General features: G+C 46.8%; 4 protein-coding genes across 7 annotated transcripts; 3 read left to right on the forward strand and 1 right to left on the reverse strand.

The window, feature by feature from the left end:
• Positions 1–1,607: 1,607 nt before the first annotated feature.
• LOC120662142 (40S ribosomal protein S21) lies at positions 1,608–3,525 on the reverse strand. Of its 2 annotated transcripts, none has more exons than XM_039941253.1 (4): positions 3,413–3,525; positions 2,596–2,682; positions 2,367–2,499; positions 1,608–1,860 (listed from the first exon to the last, which is right to left on the reverse strand). In XM_039941253.1, the coding sequence occupies exons 2-4, from the start codon at positions 2,643–2,645 to the stop codon at positions 1,798–1,800; spliced, it is 246 nt and encodes an 81-aa protein (XP_039797187.1). In that variant the 5' UTR covers positions 2,646–2,682; positions 3,413–3,525; the 3' UTR covers positions 1,608–1,797. The 2 variants fall into 2 exon arrangements, with proteins under 2 accessions (XP_039797187.1, XP_039797188.1); XM_039941254.1 differs by having other exon boundaries at positions 2,596–2,679; positions 3,413–3,482.
• Positions 3,526–5,657: 2,132 nt separating this feature from the next.
• Positions 5,658–6,289, forward strand: LOC120659040 (rapid alkalinization factor 23-like). The gene has a single exon (XM_039937114.1). The coding sequence runs from the start codon at positions 5,701–5,703 to the stop codon at positions 6,070–6,072; it is 372 nt and encodes a 123-aa protein (XP_039793048.1). The 5' UTR covers positions 5,658–5,700; the 3' UTR covers positions 6,073–6,289.
• A 1,564-nt stretch (positions 6,290–7,853) lies between these two features.
• LOC120662143 (probable histone-arginine methyltransferase CARM1) lies at positions 7,854–15,985 on the forward strand. Of its 2 annotated transcripts, none has more exons than XM_039941255.1 (15): positions 7,854–8,209; positions 8,368–8,439; positions 9,084–9,192; positions 9,852–9,995; positions 10,096–10,199; positions 10,289–10,387; positions 10,468–10,537; positions 11,508–11,604; positions 13,471–13,525; positions 13,700–13,783; positions 14,061–14,138; positions 14,328–14,431; positions 14,545–14,717; positions 14,834–14,991; positions 15,551–15,975. In XM_039941255.1, exons 1-15 carry the CDS (start codon positions 8,021–8,023, stop codon positions 15,629–15,631), a joined length of 1,617 nt encoding a protein of 538 aa, XP_039797189.1. In that variant the 5' UTR covers positions 7,854–8,020; the 3' UTR covers positions 15,632–15,975. The 2 variants fall into 2 exon arrangements, with proteins under 2 accessions (XP_039797189.1, XP_039797190.1); XM_039941256.1 differs by having other exon boundaries at positions 7,872–8,209; positions 9,087–9,192; positions 15,551–15,985.
• A 1,026-nt stretch (positions 15,986–17,011) lies between these two features.
• LOC120662144 (stress-related protein-like) lies at positions 17,012–19,141 on the forward strand. 2 transcript variants are annotated; one of them, XM_039941258.1, is made up of 4 exons: positions 17,012–17,179; positions 17,303–17,563; positions 18,346–18,491; positions 18,525–19,141. In XM_039941258.1, the coding sequence occupies exons 1-4, from the start codon at positions 17,147–17,149 to the stop codon at positions 18,832–18,834; spliced, it is 750 nt and encodes a 249-aa protein (XP_039797192.1). In that variant the 5' UTR covers positions 17,012–17,146; the 3' UTR covers positions 18,835–19,141. The 2 variants fall into 2 exon arrangements, with proteins under 2 accessions (XP_039797192.1, XP_039797191.1); XM_039941257.1 differs by having other exon boundaries at positions 18,346–19,141.

Consider the following 19,141-nt stretch of genomic DNA (forward strand, 5'->3'; position numbering starts at 1 on the left):
GCCCGCGGTGAAGAGGCCAGTGCGCGGCAAGCGACGACAAGCGACGAGTGGAGAAAATATCAATTCTCACGGCCACCCACCAGGGGTCTTCGGCCTATGCTATTTGGTTTCGACATACATGTTTATGGGCTCCATCAACGAAAATTTTCAGCTTCGGCATCAATTCTACAAATCACGAAGCCAGCATATTGGGCTTAGGCTAAAGTTTCTGGCAAACCCCGTTATCTGGCTTGGGGAGCCCGTCTCCAGATTACGGGAAGTATTTATTAACCTGGTATTCAATCCAAAGTTTTGGTGTGCAGAATGGGCCGGCTGGAGCAGCTTCAGCTCTAGAGCCGTTCACGCTCCCTCCGGTGATCATGAGGGGCCCACACATGGACTCCATGTTTCACGTTTTTGGTATTGATATAGCAAATTCGAATCAAATACTTGAGTCTTCGAAGCCACTTTCCGGACTAGTGAATTTACTGCCTTCGTCATTGGCTCTTGGAGTAATAAGCCACTAGTTAATTTACTTTTGTTTATGCCCCAAGCGTTCACTTTATATATGAGTAATTTAGACACCAACATGGGAAGACCAACTCTATATGGGAAGTCAAATCTTTATTCACCATACACAAGGCTCTTACACTCATTATGTGGCTACTTGTGACCTCTTATGTCATGGTATATCAAGGGAAGGAGAGAACACGTATTTATAGGATTACATGGCTCATATGGTTTTGCCATGTGTCCATCTTCTACACAGTCCCTATAAAATATGTAATCCTAGAATTTTCCTCATGCTTATCTAACCATATAAATATCATATTTCTAGAGTATTCATATTTTACCATGAAGCACGACAACCATGATTCATGCATACTCTCGAATCTTTTAGAAACTTCTCACAAGTATGCATTACAATTTTCAACACTCCCCCTCAGTGCAAGCCTTCTTCTTCTCTTTGTCTTGGTCATATGATCCGATCTTCCTTCAGCTCATAGCCTTTAGCCTTTAGTTGGAGCTTCCATGTAAGACTTGATGCACCCATGCACTTCTCTTTCTTTCTCACTCTTCACGGTATACTTGCATCTTATACTCCTTAGCCTTCAGTTGGAGCTTCCCCGTAGACTTGATGCACCCATGCACCTTCTATTTCTTCCTCACTCTTCTCAGTATTTTGTGAGGCATCGACATACCTGAGATAAGTACTTTTGATGTCCAAACATCCCCATCATCTGCGCTTAGTTCTTTATGATTCACCAATTCTCCATCAGTGTCTGCCCCGTACTCTTTTGTCTCCTTCCGTAACTTTCCAATGAGACACATTCAAATACCGTAACTTTCCAATGAGACACATTCAAATACTATGAATCCACAAGAAGCATGGATCTATTACTGTTGATAGCGCTTAAATACCAAATTTAGGCTGTTAATTCCTACACAGATACGTAAAAGATGAACATCAACCTAGTGGTATGAGTTTATTACTAACCATTTCCACACGTGTTAGTGAATTTTACTAACCCAAACATAGTGAATTATAAACAAAAAAAAGATAAACTTTTGTCATCAGAAACGGCACAGCCATCAGCCAACATGCATCCAAAGGAGCAACGCAGCAGTTAAAGAACACATCTATTTGGGCTCTAGACTAAATAGGTAGTTCGGAGTTCAAGGTAGACCTGCACTTTCACAATACCCATCATTGACCATTCATATTTATATAGGACAAACATCCATTACAAATTCTTCAAGGTTTACTAATAATATATAATACGTCAAGGTCTACCGAAACATTCCATGTAAATTCATCTACTGTTTGATCTCGGCTCTTTTCTTCTGCCACAGCCTGTCCAAAGAACTGTCAGCATCACCCTGCAAAGCCAAACAATACAAGAACCTCAGAAAATATCGCAGAAGCATTCTAACATCGGTGCTCAATAGATAATAATATCATTTGCACAGGCACCCAATCAGCTCCGATCCCTACATCATCCTAACAAAGTTCAAATCACGGCGAGCAACTGTAAGAATGCTAATGCCAAACAATACCTAATCATGCTACTAATACACAAATATTCACCTCCACAGGAACTGTTCTGTTAGCAACAAAATTTCAAAGCATCCTTGATATAATACAAAAAACTGGTTATGGGATAAATACAAGCATTAGTGTAATAACATTTCAACAATAGAATTCATACTAAGACCTTTGAAGCATATATCACTAGGCCTAAAAATCATGGTCTAAGTCATCACATTAAGATCCAGTCAACAAAGGATAAACACATTTCACAAGAATGATAACACAGAACAAAAAGCAAGTTAATATGCAAAATAAATGCATACAAGCGACTGTCAGGATAGCAGGAGTACAGAACCTGAGCACGGACGAATCCAGAGAGAGCAAATGTGGTGAAGCGGCCATCATACAGCCCATTCTCATCCAAGTGCCCAATGTTGATCTGGACTGAGGCATGGTCCTTGGCAGTAATGATCCTGTTCGTGGCAGAGCTGGAAAAAAAACAGCACAAGCAAGAATGAGAGAGGTTTGCCATCGCCTGCTAGTATTTCACAAAGCTCTTACACAAAGAAGATGACTACACATACCACTTCCTGGGGACGTAAAGGTCCACCATCTTACCCTCCTCGTTTTGCATGATGGCAACTTGGGGGATACAGCAACAATGGATCCTTCTATCATCACAGAATAAAAGATGCAACCAATTAGAACCAGAATTAAATACAATGAATTGCTCTATCAATCACCATCTACTTTAGACATATCTTCTGGAACTCTTTTCAAATCCTAAAGTCCATCACAGAGAACTCTATATGGTCTAACTATGAATTCATATAGTCTACTTTTTTGAGGGAAAAAAATCATATGGTCTATCCCAATATCTCAGTAACAACCACCAAATTTATTTACATAGAAAAAGCATATCAGGCAAACAATCAGCAGGATAAGCAAGTTATCATGTGGGGTCAAAGTTAATATCCAAACGAATCAAACCATCACAGATACTCATGGCATTTCATCGCAATTGACAACCAAATTTCAATTGTACAGTTCTTCCGAGCCTACTCGCACCCAATTAGAACTACCACTAAACAAACATCGGTTACGTCGCTAACTAGGTTTTTGCAGGAACAGAGAAAGACCCCATTCTCTTCGATGACACATCCCAAGCATCATACAGAACAGATGGTCAACTATACTACAAGCACACTCGCAGATTCTAGACAACAATTTTCGCAGATCCACATCGCCAGTAAAGTATAGCAAAGCGATTTCCAGAACAACCGGATCGAAAAGGCGTACGAATTGAAGGACATTCGCGGCAATCTGGCACGGAATCAGCTTGAGACAGAGACGAGAGTTATCAAAGAAATAAATTCGAAGAATTAGGGGATGAGGAATCACCTGGGAAGGGAGAGACGAGCACGAGACGTGAGCTGCGGCGGCGGGACGAAGAGAGATGAGGGAGGTCGGGATTGCCGGATTGGTACGTGAAAGGATTATAAACCTCTGGGCCTAAATGGCAGGTGGAGGTTTTGGTCCATTGGGCCCAATCTGGGATGTTAGGCTTTCAATTATCTTCTATTTATATTTTTATATATCTTTTAGCCCACATTTTCTCGTTTAGTTTTTGTCGTGCCTCAAGAGGAGGGCCACAGCCGGGGTGGCGTAGTGCACCCGTCTAATTTCATAGGGTGGTTACTCGGGGAAGTGCAATCGATTCGACAGATCTACTTATGAAGCAAGAACACACGGGGGATTTAGAGTGGTTTGGGCCGCCGGAGCGTAATACCCTACGTCCACTGAGAGTTCTATTGCTCTTGCGTTTGTGGACCAGTCTATCCTCTGTCTCTAAGTCCCTTTTTAGACTTAAGTCCTTCTCTAGCGGGCGTCCCCTTTTATAGCGCAAGGAGGACGCGTACACAGGCGTTGGACCCCGACAGGTGGGCCCAACAAGGATGTATAGTATACCACGAAAAAGACATTGTCGTACTATAGTGATGGAGAATCTTTTGCCGGATACGCTTCATCACCCTGTAGACTCTCTGACCGAGGGGGTCTTCACCTGTCCCATCGGCGAGGTGCCCGTTGAGGCGGTGTAGATTGCGGCGTAGACTGTTGGGTCTACCGCGTAGGCATTATGATACTCCGTCGCCGAACTGTCATGTCTAACTGGCGTTGCAGACTGACGCGCGTGGCGTGGGTGGCGCCAGCGGCTGCCTTGTGCGCCTTGATAACGCGCGATCAACAGTACAGCCTGGCAAAAGTCACCTCGGGCTCTGCTGTGGCAGAGCGCACTTAACGCCTCCCGCATTGAATGCGGTAGGTGGGCGAGTCTTCCCGAGGAAGCCTAGCAGCCGCGCACGTGCCTACGCCTGCGGATACGTGGCGGCTCCGGACCCCCCCAGGCGGGGTGTCTGTTCCCTCCCCGCTGAGGGGTCCAGATAGTATATGGGGTCCAAAACCCCGTGGGGGGTCCGGGCCCCCGGCTGTTTTGGCTGAGCGCTCCCTTCTCCGGGACACGTGGCGTCACCGGACCCTTCCCTAGCAAGGGACGGGTCTGGGGCCGCTGACCAGGAGAGAAGGGCCTCGGACCGCGAGGGCCTGGCTGCTCAGGCCGTCAGCGCGTAGTTAAGGATAACTACGAGACTCTCGCCTAGAGATTGCAATACCTCTAGGACACGTGGTGACACCGGACCCGTCCCCGAGCGGGAAGCGGGTCCGGGACTGTTGGTCTGGTGAGATGGAGCCGGACCTCAGGGGTCCGGCTGCTCAGCTCCTTAGGGCGTAGTTACGGATAACTACGCGAGTCTTAACGCAGCAAGAGGGAGTACCCTAGTATAGAGGTACCGACAGTTTTTATGTCCCTTTGTATGATATATATGATACGATGCTTCAATCTTTAAGATGTGGCACTTTTTTTTTGAAATTACTTCTCTTATATTTATTTCAAATGAGGCATGGAGGATCTGATGTTCAATCCTTAGGCCTTGTTTAGTTCTTAAAATTTTTTCCTACAGTACCTATTATATCGAATCTTTGGACATATACATAGAATATTAAATGCAGTTGAAAAAAATAACTAATTACACAATTTAACTGTAAATGAAGAGACGGATCTTTTAAGCCTAATTAGTCAATGATTGGATATTAATTGCCAAATAACATCAAAAGTGCTACAGTATCAAAACCCAAAAATTTTCGCGGACTAAGCAGACCCTTGGCCAAGAGTTTATACCCAACATTATTAGGTGATTGGACTAAGGAGGAAGTCAAAGCTAAACTGACAATCATATTCATGATTAGGAGGTCCCTCCAACCCTCTTTAATTCAAATTTTTGTACTAATTCTCCAAAACGAGATCTCAATTTGGAGAATTAGTACAAAATTTTGAACTAAAAAAATTAGGGTGCATCTAATGATCATCAATTTGCACCCATATTCATGATCCTCCCGTAGCGAGTTCGCTTTTGGGGAGAACATACAGTATATCCTGTTAGTGGAAGCCCAATCCTAGCAACTGCCACGAGAGAGCTCGAAAGTCAATGGCAGCTGGAGGCCCGGCTGTCCAGATTATTCCTCCTCCCCTCTGGCCGTCTCGTGTTTAAAATCTCTGACCTGCGCGCGCCCTTGCCGGCCATATCACAAGTTCCCGGCACAGAGCAAGAGACCCCGGCACGTCGTCCATCGCCATGGCACGGCACGCTCCGCTGCTCCTCACCATCGCGGCCGTGCTCGCCGTGGCCGCGGCGTCGGCGTCGGCCTACGTGCGCGCCGCGGACGAGGAGGCGATGATCATCGGCGCCGACGACGACGTGTTCGGGCTGGGCGGCGTGATCGGCGGCAGGCGGCGGCTGGACGAAATCAACGGGACGAGCCCCGACGCGAACGCGACGAGCACCGACGCCAACTCCACGGCGACGGGGTACATCAGCTACCTCGCGCTGTCCAGGGACAGCGTCCCGTGCTCGCAGCGCGGCGCGTCCTACTACAACTGCCAACCCGGCGCGGAGGCCAACCTCTACAGCCGCGGCTGCTCAGCGATCACGCAGTGCCGCGGCTGAGGTAGTAGGCGGCGCAGGGCCTGTTCTTCCAAGGCTTGCTGCTGTCTCCGCTCCGCCATTCGCGCCCTTCTTTTCCTTTGCTTATTAATTTGCTGATGCTTCTCTTGGGCCGTCCGAGCAGCAGAAAACGAATTGAATTGATGTTTACCATTTCGCTGTGTAAATTGTTGCTGTTCTTGTGCTAAGAGTGACGTTTTGTGTTTGTGTGATGTATGGCGGCCATATAACCAAATACTATATAAGTCGATTGGTTCATACAGAATTCAAATGTGTGTTATGCCAGTTCTTTTGCGTTGGCTTTGTTCCCAGGAATTTTGGGTTTGATCCACGCAAACGCAATGCAAGGTCTCCTTGAAGCCAATACATCAATCTTTGCCATAAAAAGAAAGCATAGGAACGGCAGCAAGATGAACTACGAGACGATGCAGCAGCTCGTTTGTTGCGTGCCATCACAAATTCACAATCAACAACTGTTTATGATGGACGATCTGGTGACCTCTGCTTTCTGGCTGCTTGACGAAGCAATGAACGCAGCTCCTTTCTTTTACAAGTCGGAACAGACGTGCTTAACTGCACTCTTCCCTCTCTAGATGGCTGCGATGGCCAAGGACAAGACACGGAGACAACCATGAGGGGTCAGCTCAGCTGAAGCCAAACGGTGTGGCACTGCCTGCGCGTTTGTACACCACGTCCTGCTTAATGCCAGTTCAGTTGTGAAGTTGGCTGCAGCATTTCTTGACGATTTTGCAGCGGCAATCCGCATTAGAGAGGCAGAGGCCTACAGCTGTGCAAGGACTGCTGTTCCACCAGTCGATGATTGGCGGTTGACCCGGCTGAGATAGAGGACATGTGAACCACTAAACTCCCCTACAAAATGGAAAAGAAAAGGAGGGAGGGAATGCAGGATATCTCTATGAATTTCTTAATCTTTAATAATTTTGTAACGTACGACAGTTGTAGATGCTGGTATGAAGACTTGATAGTTGGTGAGATGTTCGTTAATCCCAATCATGGCGACAAGTTATCCACTGGGATCTTCAGTTACGTGTTATTTATCTTTAATTACTACTAGTAGACCGGCTCCAAATACGTGTATAGCGGAGCGCTGTGCTGGTAAAGCTGCTAACCAAAGGCAATAATGTTAGGAGCTAGCAAAAGTAGCCTTTTGCATGAATTTTAGAGATTTTGCGTTCCTCCGATGCAACCAGACCAAAAAAAAAAATGCTTTTTGAAATGTGATGCCGTTTCCCTTTCAGCTTTCCTTTTTCTGCCCTTCCCATTCTCGTTTTTCTTTTCCTCTTCCCGTTTTGGAAAATGAATTCCGCTTGACTTGCCGTTGCAACACTAATTCTCACATACACACACACACCAAAAAGCAGCCAACAATCCTTGTTCAGCTAGTACATCCGTGCCATTTGGAGTGGAGCTTGTCAAATGGCCAAAGCCAACCCCACGGAATCCATGTCGTTATGTCCAAAATGGGAAATTGCCCAAAGAACTACGGACCCCACAAGCGGACATTGGCCCACAAGTGGGTTGGGCTTTCATTCAAACAAACCCAATACTACCAGAAAGTCCTGAGAGCCCAATTCACAATTTACCCGATTTAGACGGGGATTACCACGTGCACACGGCTGCGAAAGCGGCGAGCTCGCACGGCGAGAAACCGGCCACTGACTTGTGGACCCACTCGCCCACGAACTCTGACGCTGGCGGCGGGTCCGCGTCGTCGTCTCCTCCCCCAGTAAAAAAGGAGCTGTGCTTGTACGGGGCCTCGCCGCTGTGTGCAGGCAAGTCCATCCACGCGTACAAACAGCAGCAGCTCGCCCTCCACGCGAGCCAAGCGCCCCTCCCGCCTCCGCCCCCACGCCCAAAACCCTAGCCCCTCGCTCCACTCCCCCCGCCCCAAACCCTAGGCGGCCTCTGCGATCCCGGGGTCCCGGGCCCAATGGCGTCGCCGGACCTGTTCCAGAACGTCGCCTTCTCCGACGTCTCCGCCGCCGCCGCGCCGGCGGCCGAGGGGGCCACGGCCGCGTTCGGCGTCGCCGCCGCCACCGGAGGCCCGCGCCTCAGCCTCGTGAAGGCTGGGAAGCCCGAGGTGGAGCCCACGATCGAGATCGACCTCTCCGACGCCCAGGTAGCCACCCTGACCTCAGTGAATGTGATTTGGGGGTAGCGGGAGGGTAGTGGCGCCGTGTGCTGCCTCTGGGAGTGATTTGGCTGGATTGGGCGTGGTTTTGGGGAGGTGCGCGCTGCTCTACACGTTTGAGGGCGTAACGCCGTTGGATTTTGCAGATATATAAGCTGGGCCCTAGTGAGTGGCTGTGCTTGTGCGGCGAGTCGGAGGCTAAGGCTGGCGTCGAGGAGGTAATATTCTGTTTATTCGGCGATTTGCTTGTTAGTTTCGTGCTTTTGTTTGGTCCAATTGCTGCTTGCGCTGACTTTGTGGAATAACTAGTTGTGTAGCGTGGCAGGGTTGCATTGCATTCTGGTTCTGGAGCACCGATGTTTTTTTGGCATATTTTCTTCTAATCACACCTTTGTCAAGAGTATACAAGTCAGCAAACCTTGCGATGTCTAGATGTCTATGTGAGGTGGCGACGTTTCTAATTGCAGTGAAATGTAGCTTCAGATTTGGATGGCAAACATGCACTAGCACTGTTTTTATCCACCTGCACAGGCTTTGACCCTATGCTTTTGAGTTTTGACAAATGAAGCATCATGCTGTCAAATGCTAGTTAATTATACGCTGCCTTCACTGAATTAGAGCATAAATAGCATTGATAAGTGGTTACTATATGTTGGCATGCCATAAAGGTGCATGTATTTAACACTCCGTTGCCATAATTGCTGACATACTAACGACTTCATGCATAAATTCCTTACCATGGACTAGATGTGTAATAAAGTTAATATGTGAATTTGAAGATCATTCTCTGTCCTTGTACATTAAAACTTTCTTGTAGTACATTTTAAATGGCTTCATGTTAACTCTCAATTCTTTGAGGCAGAAGTCATTTTCAAGAGCAATTAAGGTTGTTCTTAGGACAGAAGCTGAGAGCAAAGCCTTCTCTTTAGCTTTTCAACGATGGAAACACCAAGTTATTAGTGGAAAAGCTGGTTTGTCCTTTCATGACTTGTTTCAGATAATTTCAGCAGTACGTTTTGCTGCATTGTTTTGAGTCATTTCCTTAATGTTAGTTTTAATACCCACATACATAGCATTGAATGTGTCAACACATATTCATAGTGTGAAACAATTGCCCAGCACTTTAGTAAATTTCAGAGTACTTGGTGGCTTACTGACTTGCATTGTGGTTTCTCATGCTCATCTAACCCTACAATCCAATGAAATATCAGAAGAATTTTATTTCCATATGTACTTAAATTTTACCTTCATGAAGATAAGATATATGTTCTTTGTCATTTCCAGGACATGCTTATTTTTGCTTTGTATCTGCACAGCCAGATCTTCCAGAGTTCCTTCTATCAAACATAATATTAGAGTAATCTGAGGCTGAGCATGATTTTGAAACATTATTTAGCGGAGTTGCATGAACACTCCGGCACCTTCAGAGCATAAAAAAAACATTTTTTTTATAAGAAAAATATTATTGAAATCAAGTAATGTTACATCGAGGTGATACAAAAAAAAACAAAGATAAACATAGAACTGATATGTTGATTGCATAACTTATGCCAACATGAATGCAACGAAATTAACAAATCTCATTTTCTTTTTTGTGAGGAAAAAATGCTTATCGGTGCTTATTTGACAGGTGAACCATTGGAGAATGGATCAATAATTGCTATGAAAAGCAAATTTGATACAAAAATTGAGGCATCATCAGCAAAGATGTATTTCCACTACTACGGTCAGCTCTTACATCAGCAAAATATGTTACAAGATTTTGTGAGGACAGGTAACCTTTTCACTGAGGCGCAGTTCATTTTATTCCTGAATCCACAGAATGTCATGGTAGTCAACTTTCTGAATAAATATCAATAAGTTCTTTCTTTCAGGAACATATTATGCTGCTGTAATGGAAAACCGATCAGACTTTGAGGGCCGAGTTGTGGTTGATGTTGGAGCTGGTAGTGGTATTCTTTCGTTATTTGCTGCCCAGGTGAGCTTTAAACTTCCATTTCCTCTCCTACATCTGTGCTTGATATACTAATATGATATGACAGATCGTGTTTGGTATGTCAATATTAGGCTGGTGCCAGACATGTTTACGCAGTTGAGGCATCTGAAATGGCTGAACATGCTCAACGGCTAATCTCTGGGAACCCGTCTCTTGGTCAACGGATCACGGTTTGTTTTGTATCCCTTGGATCTGTACCCTTTTTGGTTGCCTTTGAACCTCAACTGATACTTTACCCCCTCATAAATAGGTCATCAATGGCAAGGTTGAGGAAGTAGAACTTCCAGAGAAGGCTGACATACTGATTTCTGAGCCTATGGGTATGGTGGCTCGGAACACTCGCATTATTTTCTGCGATGTCCTGGTCTTTTTTCTCTGTGTCCAGATCCTACAATCCTATTTTCTGCAGTATGTTGTACATTGATTACTTGTATATTATGGTATTCAGTCTTTGCCGCTGGGTAAAGAAAATTTAATTTTATGCTGCTATGATGCGTTTAACCTGTTATTAATGACAAGAGTATCAATATGCAAACCTTTTTTTTGAAATGTCATTCATTTTACGAGTCCATTGTATTAGCTGGGGCCAGTTGGTAACCTCGTACAATAGGTGACAATGACATCACTTGCTTAAACCATTCATTGAGTCTTATGGAGAGTTGCTGGCTTAGCTACAGCAACTAATATTTATGATGTTTCACCCTTGTCGTTTTATTTTGAAAATATGGTCTAGAATTTACTTTCTTATATCAATATCTACCTTTTTAAACAACTTTAGTATAACTCATATATGCTCATCTAAACATATGTTGATCAAATTCAGTTTACTTTGGTTAACTGGTAGCGAATTATTGTTATCTGGATGTTGTGGCAACTGACATTGCCCATACACCAAACACCTAGAAGCTATCATATATCACTTTTTAAACAAAGAAGTTTAGTTTATGTTAGATTTACACTATTGTCTAAACTATTGTCAAACTAAAAAATGACTTGGAAAAAAGGAGTGTTTGCCAAGTCGAAATCCGACATGCGCTGAGTAGGAACTACTGTATGTATGAAAAAAAATGGTCTCTGTTCTGTTGAATATGGTCAGGCAGTTAGGCTTATAAAGGTTAAATATTATTGATGAATCAAATGTCTGGTTTTAGTCTAGCAGCTTTTGACAGAAGAAATCTGTTTGCTGCTACAACTTTGACAACTCAAACTTTTTGAGGAGTAATGATATATCATGATTCATTCTTTCTCCCCTGCATTGTTTACTTATTAATTTGCATTCCTTGTTTTTAGGAACCCTTTTGGTTAATGAGAGGATGCTGGAATCCTATGTTATAGCTAGGGACAGATTCCTTGCTCCAGATGGTAAAATGTTTCCAACGACAGGAAGGTATGTTTTGCCATAAGAGTTACATAAAAATTTAAGTTGCTCTGGAACTAGCATGGTCTTAAGTTATTTTCGAGACCTTTGTCGTTTTGCATTCAGTTGGCATCATGCTTGTGTTATGAGGGGTTCATTTTTTTTTTCTGCCCTGTGCAGTTTCAGAACATATCATCTTGGTGGCTCTCTTAATGATAGATTGCGAATTTTAAAACATGTAGAAATTATCAATAAATTGTGTGTCATACAGCAATAAATGTTATGAAGTCACCAAAGTACAAGTTAATATGATCTTAGACTCGGACCAGCCTCTCCATTTATCTGGTTCAGTTACGTATAGTTATTGTAGCAAACTTCCTGGTCTGTTGCTTCCTAAGGTTTGAGGTATTGTTTGGACCTTGTAGTCAGGCACCCATGTTTTAGCCTTTGGCCATGTTGCTTTTGCCTACTTTTACTTAAGAGAGTCACAAGTATAGTCTCTGTTTGATATCATGCACTTGTGGAGTTGACTTGAAATCATCATTGGCCAAATAGAATGGCACACCGTAAGGATGCCATTTGAAATTGACGTGGGATTGGAATATAATTAGGACATCATGTAGGGTGTCGGTACCCTGTAACAGGGATACCCACTCCTACTGCAGCAAGGCAGGACTCGCGTAGTCATTCGTAACTATGCCATAAGGGGCGGAGCAGCCGGGCCCCACGGGTCAGGCTCTTACCTCACCGGGCCAACGGCCCCGGACCCGCTCTGGGACGGGTCCGGTGACGCCACGTGACCCTGAGGAGGGGAAGCTCCGCGCCAACAGCCATGGGGGTCCGAGCCCTCCCCGCGTCCGTCCGGACCTCCCACGCGCGTAGAACCAACATACTGCCGGGGCAGGGTCCGGGGGCGCCACGTGTCCCTCAGGCGCAGGCGCGGGCGCGGGTCTTCCGCTGGAAGACTCGCCCACCCATCGCATTCAATGCGGGTGGTTGAGGCGTGCTCTGCCGCGGCGGCACGCGGGGCAGCCTTTGTCAGGCCTCACTGTAGACCGCATATTACCGAGGTACACAGTGCAGCCGCAAGCGCCACATCCGCGCAGAGCCTGTCTGCCGCATTAAATGGATACGACGGCACGGCACCTTTTCATCATACCGCCTACGCCGCAAGCTACACGGCCCGTTCAGCTACGCGGCAGGCAACGCCGCAAACTACCCCCTGGCGCCGTTTCGACAAGACAGGGCATGGCTATGCCGGACGGAAGATTCCCACAGGCAGAGCAAGGAAATCCAGGAATGAGATCTCCGTCGCCTGCGACGCCATAATGTCTGTATAGTATGTTATTTTATACTACATCGTTGGGCCCACCTGTCGCGGACTCAACGGCCATGTACGCGCCTCCCTTGAGATATAAAAGGGAGGCGCTCGCTGCACACTCTAGACTCAGTTGGAGACAGGCCAAGACTCTCACAACACAAGCTCGGTTTCACTCCGAACAACCCTGCTCTCAACCTCTTGAGAGCGCAAGCAATACAACACACAGTGGACGTAGGGTATTACGCTCCGGCGGCCCGAACCACTCTAAACCTGCTGTGTTCATCGCGTTCTTCCACCGAGATTAGGCTAATCCTAGCTAACCCCCGAGTACTCACCCTCTGTGTTTAGGCGGGTGCACTACGCCACCCGGCTGTGGGTTTGCACACCACGACATAGGGCTATTTTAGAAGGTTGAAGTGCTTTCCCTTTTCAACATAGGTGTTTAATGATCTTATAATCAGTCCAGTAGCATTTGAAATAATGGGCTCGTAGTCATCTTACTTTGTCGGTTTTTTGTTTCAGCCTTTGCTATCTTAAAATTACTCATTGCTATTCCATGTCTTGAATATTTCTAGGATTCACATGGCTCCCTTTTCTGATGAATACCTTTATGTTGAAATGGCAAACAAGGTACTCAATCATTGCAAGTTTTTTATTACATTCTTGTTGTCGAATGCCTTCATTAATGCTTTATTGTGAACATTCATTTGCAAATTTGCAAATGCAATCAAAGAGCTTGTTTTTCCTGTCTTGATCTTTCTCTGGCAATGTTGTATAATATGTTGTGTATGTATGAGCTTGCAGGCTCTCTTTTGGCAGCAGCACAACTTTTTTGGTGTTGATCTTACACCATTACATGGTTCAGCATTCCAGGGGTATTTTTCACAGGTTACATCCCACAGCCCCACTCTATATTTTGTTAAGAGATATATTTACGCCCTATCTGGCTTGTGTACTAATCTCTACTGCCTTTATATGTGCTTATAAATTGGAACAACGGGCATAGGTTGGGGTAGATGACTACCGAATCACTTGTGTAGTGAATGGTTCTCCTGAGTTTTCTTCTATTACTCTTGCCTGGTTCTGTGCTAGAGATTTTCTTGTAAGTCTGATTGGTTGTTCTTCTATTACAAATCTAAATGCTTATTTTATTCTCATCATGCAGCCTGTTGTGGATGCATTTGACCCAAGATTATTGATTTCTCCACCAACATATCATACACTTGATTTTACTAGCATGAAGGTAAAAAAGTACTTCTGAGGATGAGATCAAATTTACATGTGGATTTTTCTGAAAGTTTTATTGCGTTATTGTTGGGGTCTCTAGCCTACCCCAACTTGCTTGGGAAAAAAGGCTATGTTGTTGTTGTTGTTGTTGTTGTTGTTTTATTGCGTTATTGCAAAATATGACATGCTTATCTTTCTTTTCCAGGAAGAGGAGCTTTACGAGATTGATATTCCTCTTAGTTTTGTAGCCTCTGTTGGCACTAGAGTACATGGGTTAGCTTGTTGGTTTGATGTATTGTTCAATGGGAGGTTAGTTTATCTCAAATCTTATTGGAATTCTGTATAGACTGTAGTGGTATTTGAGTTGCAGCTATCCTTTTAGATTTGTCTTCCATTTTTCAAACATGCTACCTATACTGCAGCACTGTGCAAAGGTGGCTTACCACTGCTCCAGGTTCCCCTACCACTCATTGGTACCAGCTGCGATGTGTGCTTTCACAGCCATTGTATGTCATGGCTGGCCAAGAAATAACTGGTCGTCTTCATCTGGTAGCCCACAGTTCTCAAAGCTACACAATTTACTTGACTATGTCAGGTTAGGCCCTCTCCAATTTTTTCATCTCTCTTCAGTTTTCTATATTTGAAACTACAATCTTATCCCTGTTTTTTTTAATAGTTTGTTCTTATGCTCTTTCGATTCGTTTCTTGAAGCTAAAATGTGGGGTGTGGGTGCGGAGCAAGGCGGTATCCTACAGACATCCACAGGTAAACTTGAACTCAAGGAGCCGTACTACAGGTTGTCTCAGCCACAATCCTACATGTTGCAACAAGATCAGCAGCAGCAGCAATTACCATCTTTGCAGCCACAGGTAATTATTTCTTAATTCTGCCCTTCCAACCTTCCAGGTCGTGGTTCATCATCCTGTACTCATAACTCTAAAGCATGGTAGTCAATTTGTCTGTTGGTCTGCTGCGCTCCATCCATTGCGCATGCATGGTCTTAAACTCGTATTGCTCTAGTAAGGTTTGCTAATAGTAGTGGCATTCTTATCACTACAAGTCACTTGAGGAAAATTCTTACAAAAATTCTAGTGATATACATGGTGGGTAACTGTGATATTTGTACCATAGTTGACATGTTGCAGCACTGAAGCAATGCAGCATGGATCCTGTCCACTCCAGGGCCATCACAGTGGACAAAATTAGTTTGTCTGGCCATTAGCCATTGCCATGAGATCATGATTAGGTAGGGTTGTAGGGCTCACAGCCCACATATGGGGTGTAAGTTGTTAGATTGATATTTTGCCTGAATCACCTCTGGTCCCGTTTGGTTTTCTAATTTGCTATTTCAGTTTTCATTCAGCATTTCATTGCTATTTTTTGCTGCCTTGGTCATATGTGCAATTGTAACACTTGTACCTCAAACAGGGATCTGAGCAGCAGATGCAGGAAGGGCTTAGCCCAGGCATCACTATAGATCAAGTAGACCAGGAGTGTGGCCTTCACTAGATAGCGTGGAAACCTGAGTTGCATGCTTTGCTTCCAGCAACGAGCTCAGGTCTGTACAACAGTTTCAGTGTGCCCCCTTAGCCTTTGTTGTTGGGCGTTAGCTGCCAAAGGCTAACACCACGTTCGAGGTGTAAGATCATTCTTGAGTTGTGCAGCTGCAGCTGCTCGTGTCTGCTCCGTTACTTGCAAGGGAGTAAAAAAAAACAGGAATTATAAAGTGTAAAACGTTTCAGGCGAAGCCAAACAGCGGAGGCATCTACTAACTAGGACAGTTGTATGTTGTTTCCTATATTCTTGTTACTAGAAATTAACTTGTTTGGTATTGAATAAGTATTCTTTATTCAGTTGGCTGCATACTGCGTTTGTTTGTTTTGGTCCGGCATTAGCCTGCGGCAGACAGGAGTTTGTTTTGGTCCCTACTGTCAACTTTCGTTGGAAATGCCCGGCATGTGAAATAATCATGGCCGCCGGGTCCCAAGTTTGTGAGCATCAATCGAGATGGAGCGGTAGTTGTGAAGGTATTTCTGATGGTGGATCTGATCCTACTGTTGAGTTGAGCTCTGGATCGGCTGGCGGCTGCGGTGTGGGAGGGATGTAGAAGGCTTGATCCGATCTGAATCCGTCGAGCTGCAGAAAAAGGCCAGTGACAAAGTTGAAGAACAGCTGGAATCCGACACACGTGAGGCCGTGCAGGTTGGTTTGATCGATCGCAGAGTGCATCAACGACGTTGCCGGCATGGAATATCCCTATCCCGCCCTGCGCGCTTCCTGCGACCTATGCCATTCGCCCCCCGTGGCGCGTGAGTCTGTCGTCTTCATACTGGCACCGCATGAATATGTCGTCGTAGCCACCAGCTGTTCAAACTGCAATAAAATAAACGCTTCATCATATGTGCACGGAAAACAAACGTCGCCAAAAGAAAAGGTTCTCAAAAGGCAGCCAAAAGAAAACAAGCGTCTCGTACAGTATTATCTTCGTCAAATTATGCATTCCCCTTTATACAAAAAAGAAAAAGAAAGATGCAGTATGTATGCATTCACATCCGAGACTTCTAGAATTTGGCGTCGACATCACCTGCTCACATCACCCCAGGCCCAGCCCACACCGCCCCCCTGTCCCACGGTTGCCGTCCCAGCCGCTCCGTTGAAGCCCTTCAACCACAACCACCAGTCTGCGCGCACACAGATCCATGAATCCATCCACCCCGAGTAAAAGATACAGGCCGGTCACGCTGGTGGCGACGTGCCTCTCACGCGAGCCCCGACGTGGCGGCCCCGCTCCAGAGTGTTCTCGCGCCGTCCCGACGGCCCCGATCGATCGCCCCCCGCATCGGACGGCCGGAGGGCACCGCTCGCCTCTTATATAGCCGCCTCTCCCGGGCCTTCCGTTTACCCTGTTCCCAGCGCAGCAGGAGAAAAGAATCGTCTCGTCTCGTCTCGTCTCGTCTATTCTCTTCATCCCCGCAGTCCGGATTCCCGACCAGGTTCCAGAAAAACCCCCGTCCAATTCGCGAGATGGCGGAGCAGCCCAACCCCCAGCCCCAAGTGGTAAGCGTGATCCCTCCCTCTGCAGCTCTGCTTCTCAGTTTTCGGTTTCGAATCGGACCGATTGGTGCTGATTTGGTTTGGGATTTTGGGGGTTTTGATGCGATGCGATCTGTTCGTCCGCAGGAGGAGAAGGAGGTGGTGGTGGAGCAGCAGCAGCAGGAGCCGAAGAGGGCCCCCAAGCTGAGGTACCTGGATTTCGTCCATGTGGCGGCGGCGCAGGCCGTGGTGTGCCTGGCGGGGCTGTACGGGCTCGCCAAGAGCCACGCCGGCCCGCTCCGCCCCGGCGTCGACGCCGTCGAGTCCGCGGTGAAGGGCGTCGTCGGCCCCGTCTACGATCGCTTCCACAGCGTGCCCCTCGACGTCCTCGCCTTCGTCGACCGCAAGGTAATCATCCCGCCCGGTCACAACCCCCTGGTACTCGCCGTTCCTTCGCGGGGAAGCACGGCAGCGTGGCCTGCACGGTCCATCATCTCTGGGGCGGTTTCGCACCGGCGGCCGAGACGTCTGCGGCCGGCCGTGTCGTGAACTGTAGTTTGGATGGTTCTGTGCCGCCGTCTAGATATTTTGCCTCTCCTTGTGCGGTGCATGATTGCTGTGGGCCCCAAGCGAGCGGTGTGCGGCTCACCTGTGCTGCGGCCCAACACCGGGGAGCCTGCTCGGGCCCCGTTCACCTCCCAAATTTTTTTTTAAAGACTCGCCACCTCGAATTTTCGGACACATATACGAAGCATTAAATATAGTTGAAAAATAACTAATTACATAGTTTAACTAATTAGCACGACATAAATCTTTTAAGTCTAATTAATATATGATTGTATATTATTTGTCATATAACAACGAAATGTAGTACAATAATTTTTCATCCCCGGGGTGGTGGATGTGAGGTGGTGATTTTGTCCTTGTGCGGGGTTCCCGCGGTGGTGCGGAGAATCCGCCCATGTCTCGAGCGCCATCGCGCCAGGTCCCCTTCATTCCGGCGCATGCTAGTGGTAGTAGGCGGAGACTACGATGCTAGCAAGGGCTAAGTTAAATTTAAATCTTATGCTTGCTTTGTAACATGTTAATTCAGTTATGACGATCGTCGTTTCAGACTTGGGAAGTTGGGAGTAACTTGGAGTAGATTTCATTTCAAGCGTATGGTAACAAAAGTGTACTAACAATGGCAGGTGGATGACACCGTGCACGAGCTGGATAAGCACCTCCCTGGCGCGCTGAAGGCCGCGTCGGCGCAGGCCTACGCGGTGGCCCGCGGCATCCCGGAGGTGGCGCGCGAGCTGGCCGCCGAGGCGCAGCAGTCCGGCGTGAAGGGCGCGGCCCGCGCGGCGCTGGCCAAGGTGGAGCCCGTGGCCAAGGACGTGTACGGGCGCGTGGAGCCGGTGGCCAGGGACCTGTACGTGCGCTACGAGCCCGCGGCGGAGCACCTCGCCGTCTCCACCTGGCGCTCGCTCAACGGCCTCCCGGTGTTCCCGCAGGTCGCGCAGATCGTCGTGCCCACCGCCGCGTACTGGGCCGAGAAGTACAACAAGGTGATCGCCGCCGCGGCCAACCAGGGCTACACTGGAGCCAAGTACCTCCCGGCCATCCCCACCGAGCGCATCGCCAAGGTGTTCTCTTCGTCGACGCCGGATTCGGAGCCTTTGGCCGAGACCCAGTAGTGTGTTGATGCCTGGAGCGCGTTAGTATTACCCTGCCCTGCCTATGGCCCTATGGGTACACTCTGGATTCCCCCTCCCCTCCAACTGATCTGAATAAGACAGTGAGAATCCGGGGGGCTAAAGATGGTGGTAATGTTGTGCTAGATATGGTGATGGGGCGCTGTCATGGTCTCATGGACCATGATGATGATGCTGTACTCCAGAAGTCCACTAGCTCTGCTTTGTGTGGTTCTCTGCTTCTTGCTTTTTGTATAAAATTTCGTTCGATGTCGCGATCTCTTGCTAATTTGATGCGATTTGGTTGCTT

The sequence above is a fragment of the Panicum virgatum genome, chromosome 2N (assembly GCF_016808335.1).
Source record: "Panicum virgatum strain AP13 chromosome 2N, P.virgatum_v5, whole genome shotgun sequence".
NCBI lineage: Eukaryota > Viridiplantae > Streptophyta > Magnoliopsida > Poales > Poaceae > Panicum > Panicum virgatum.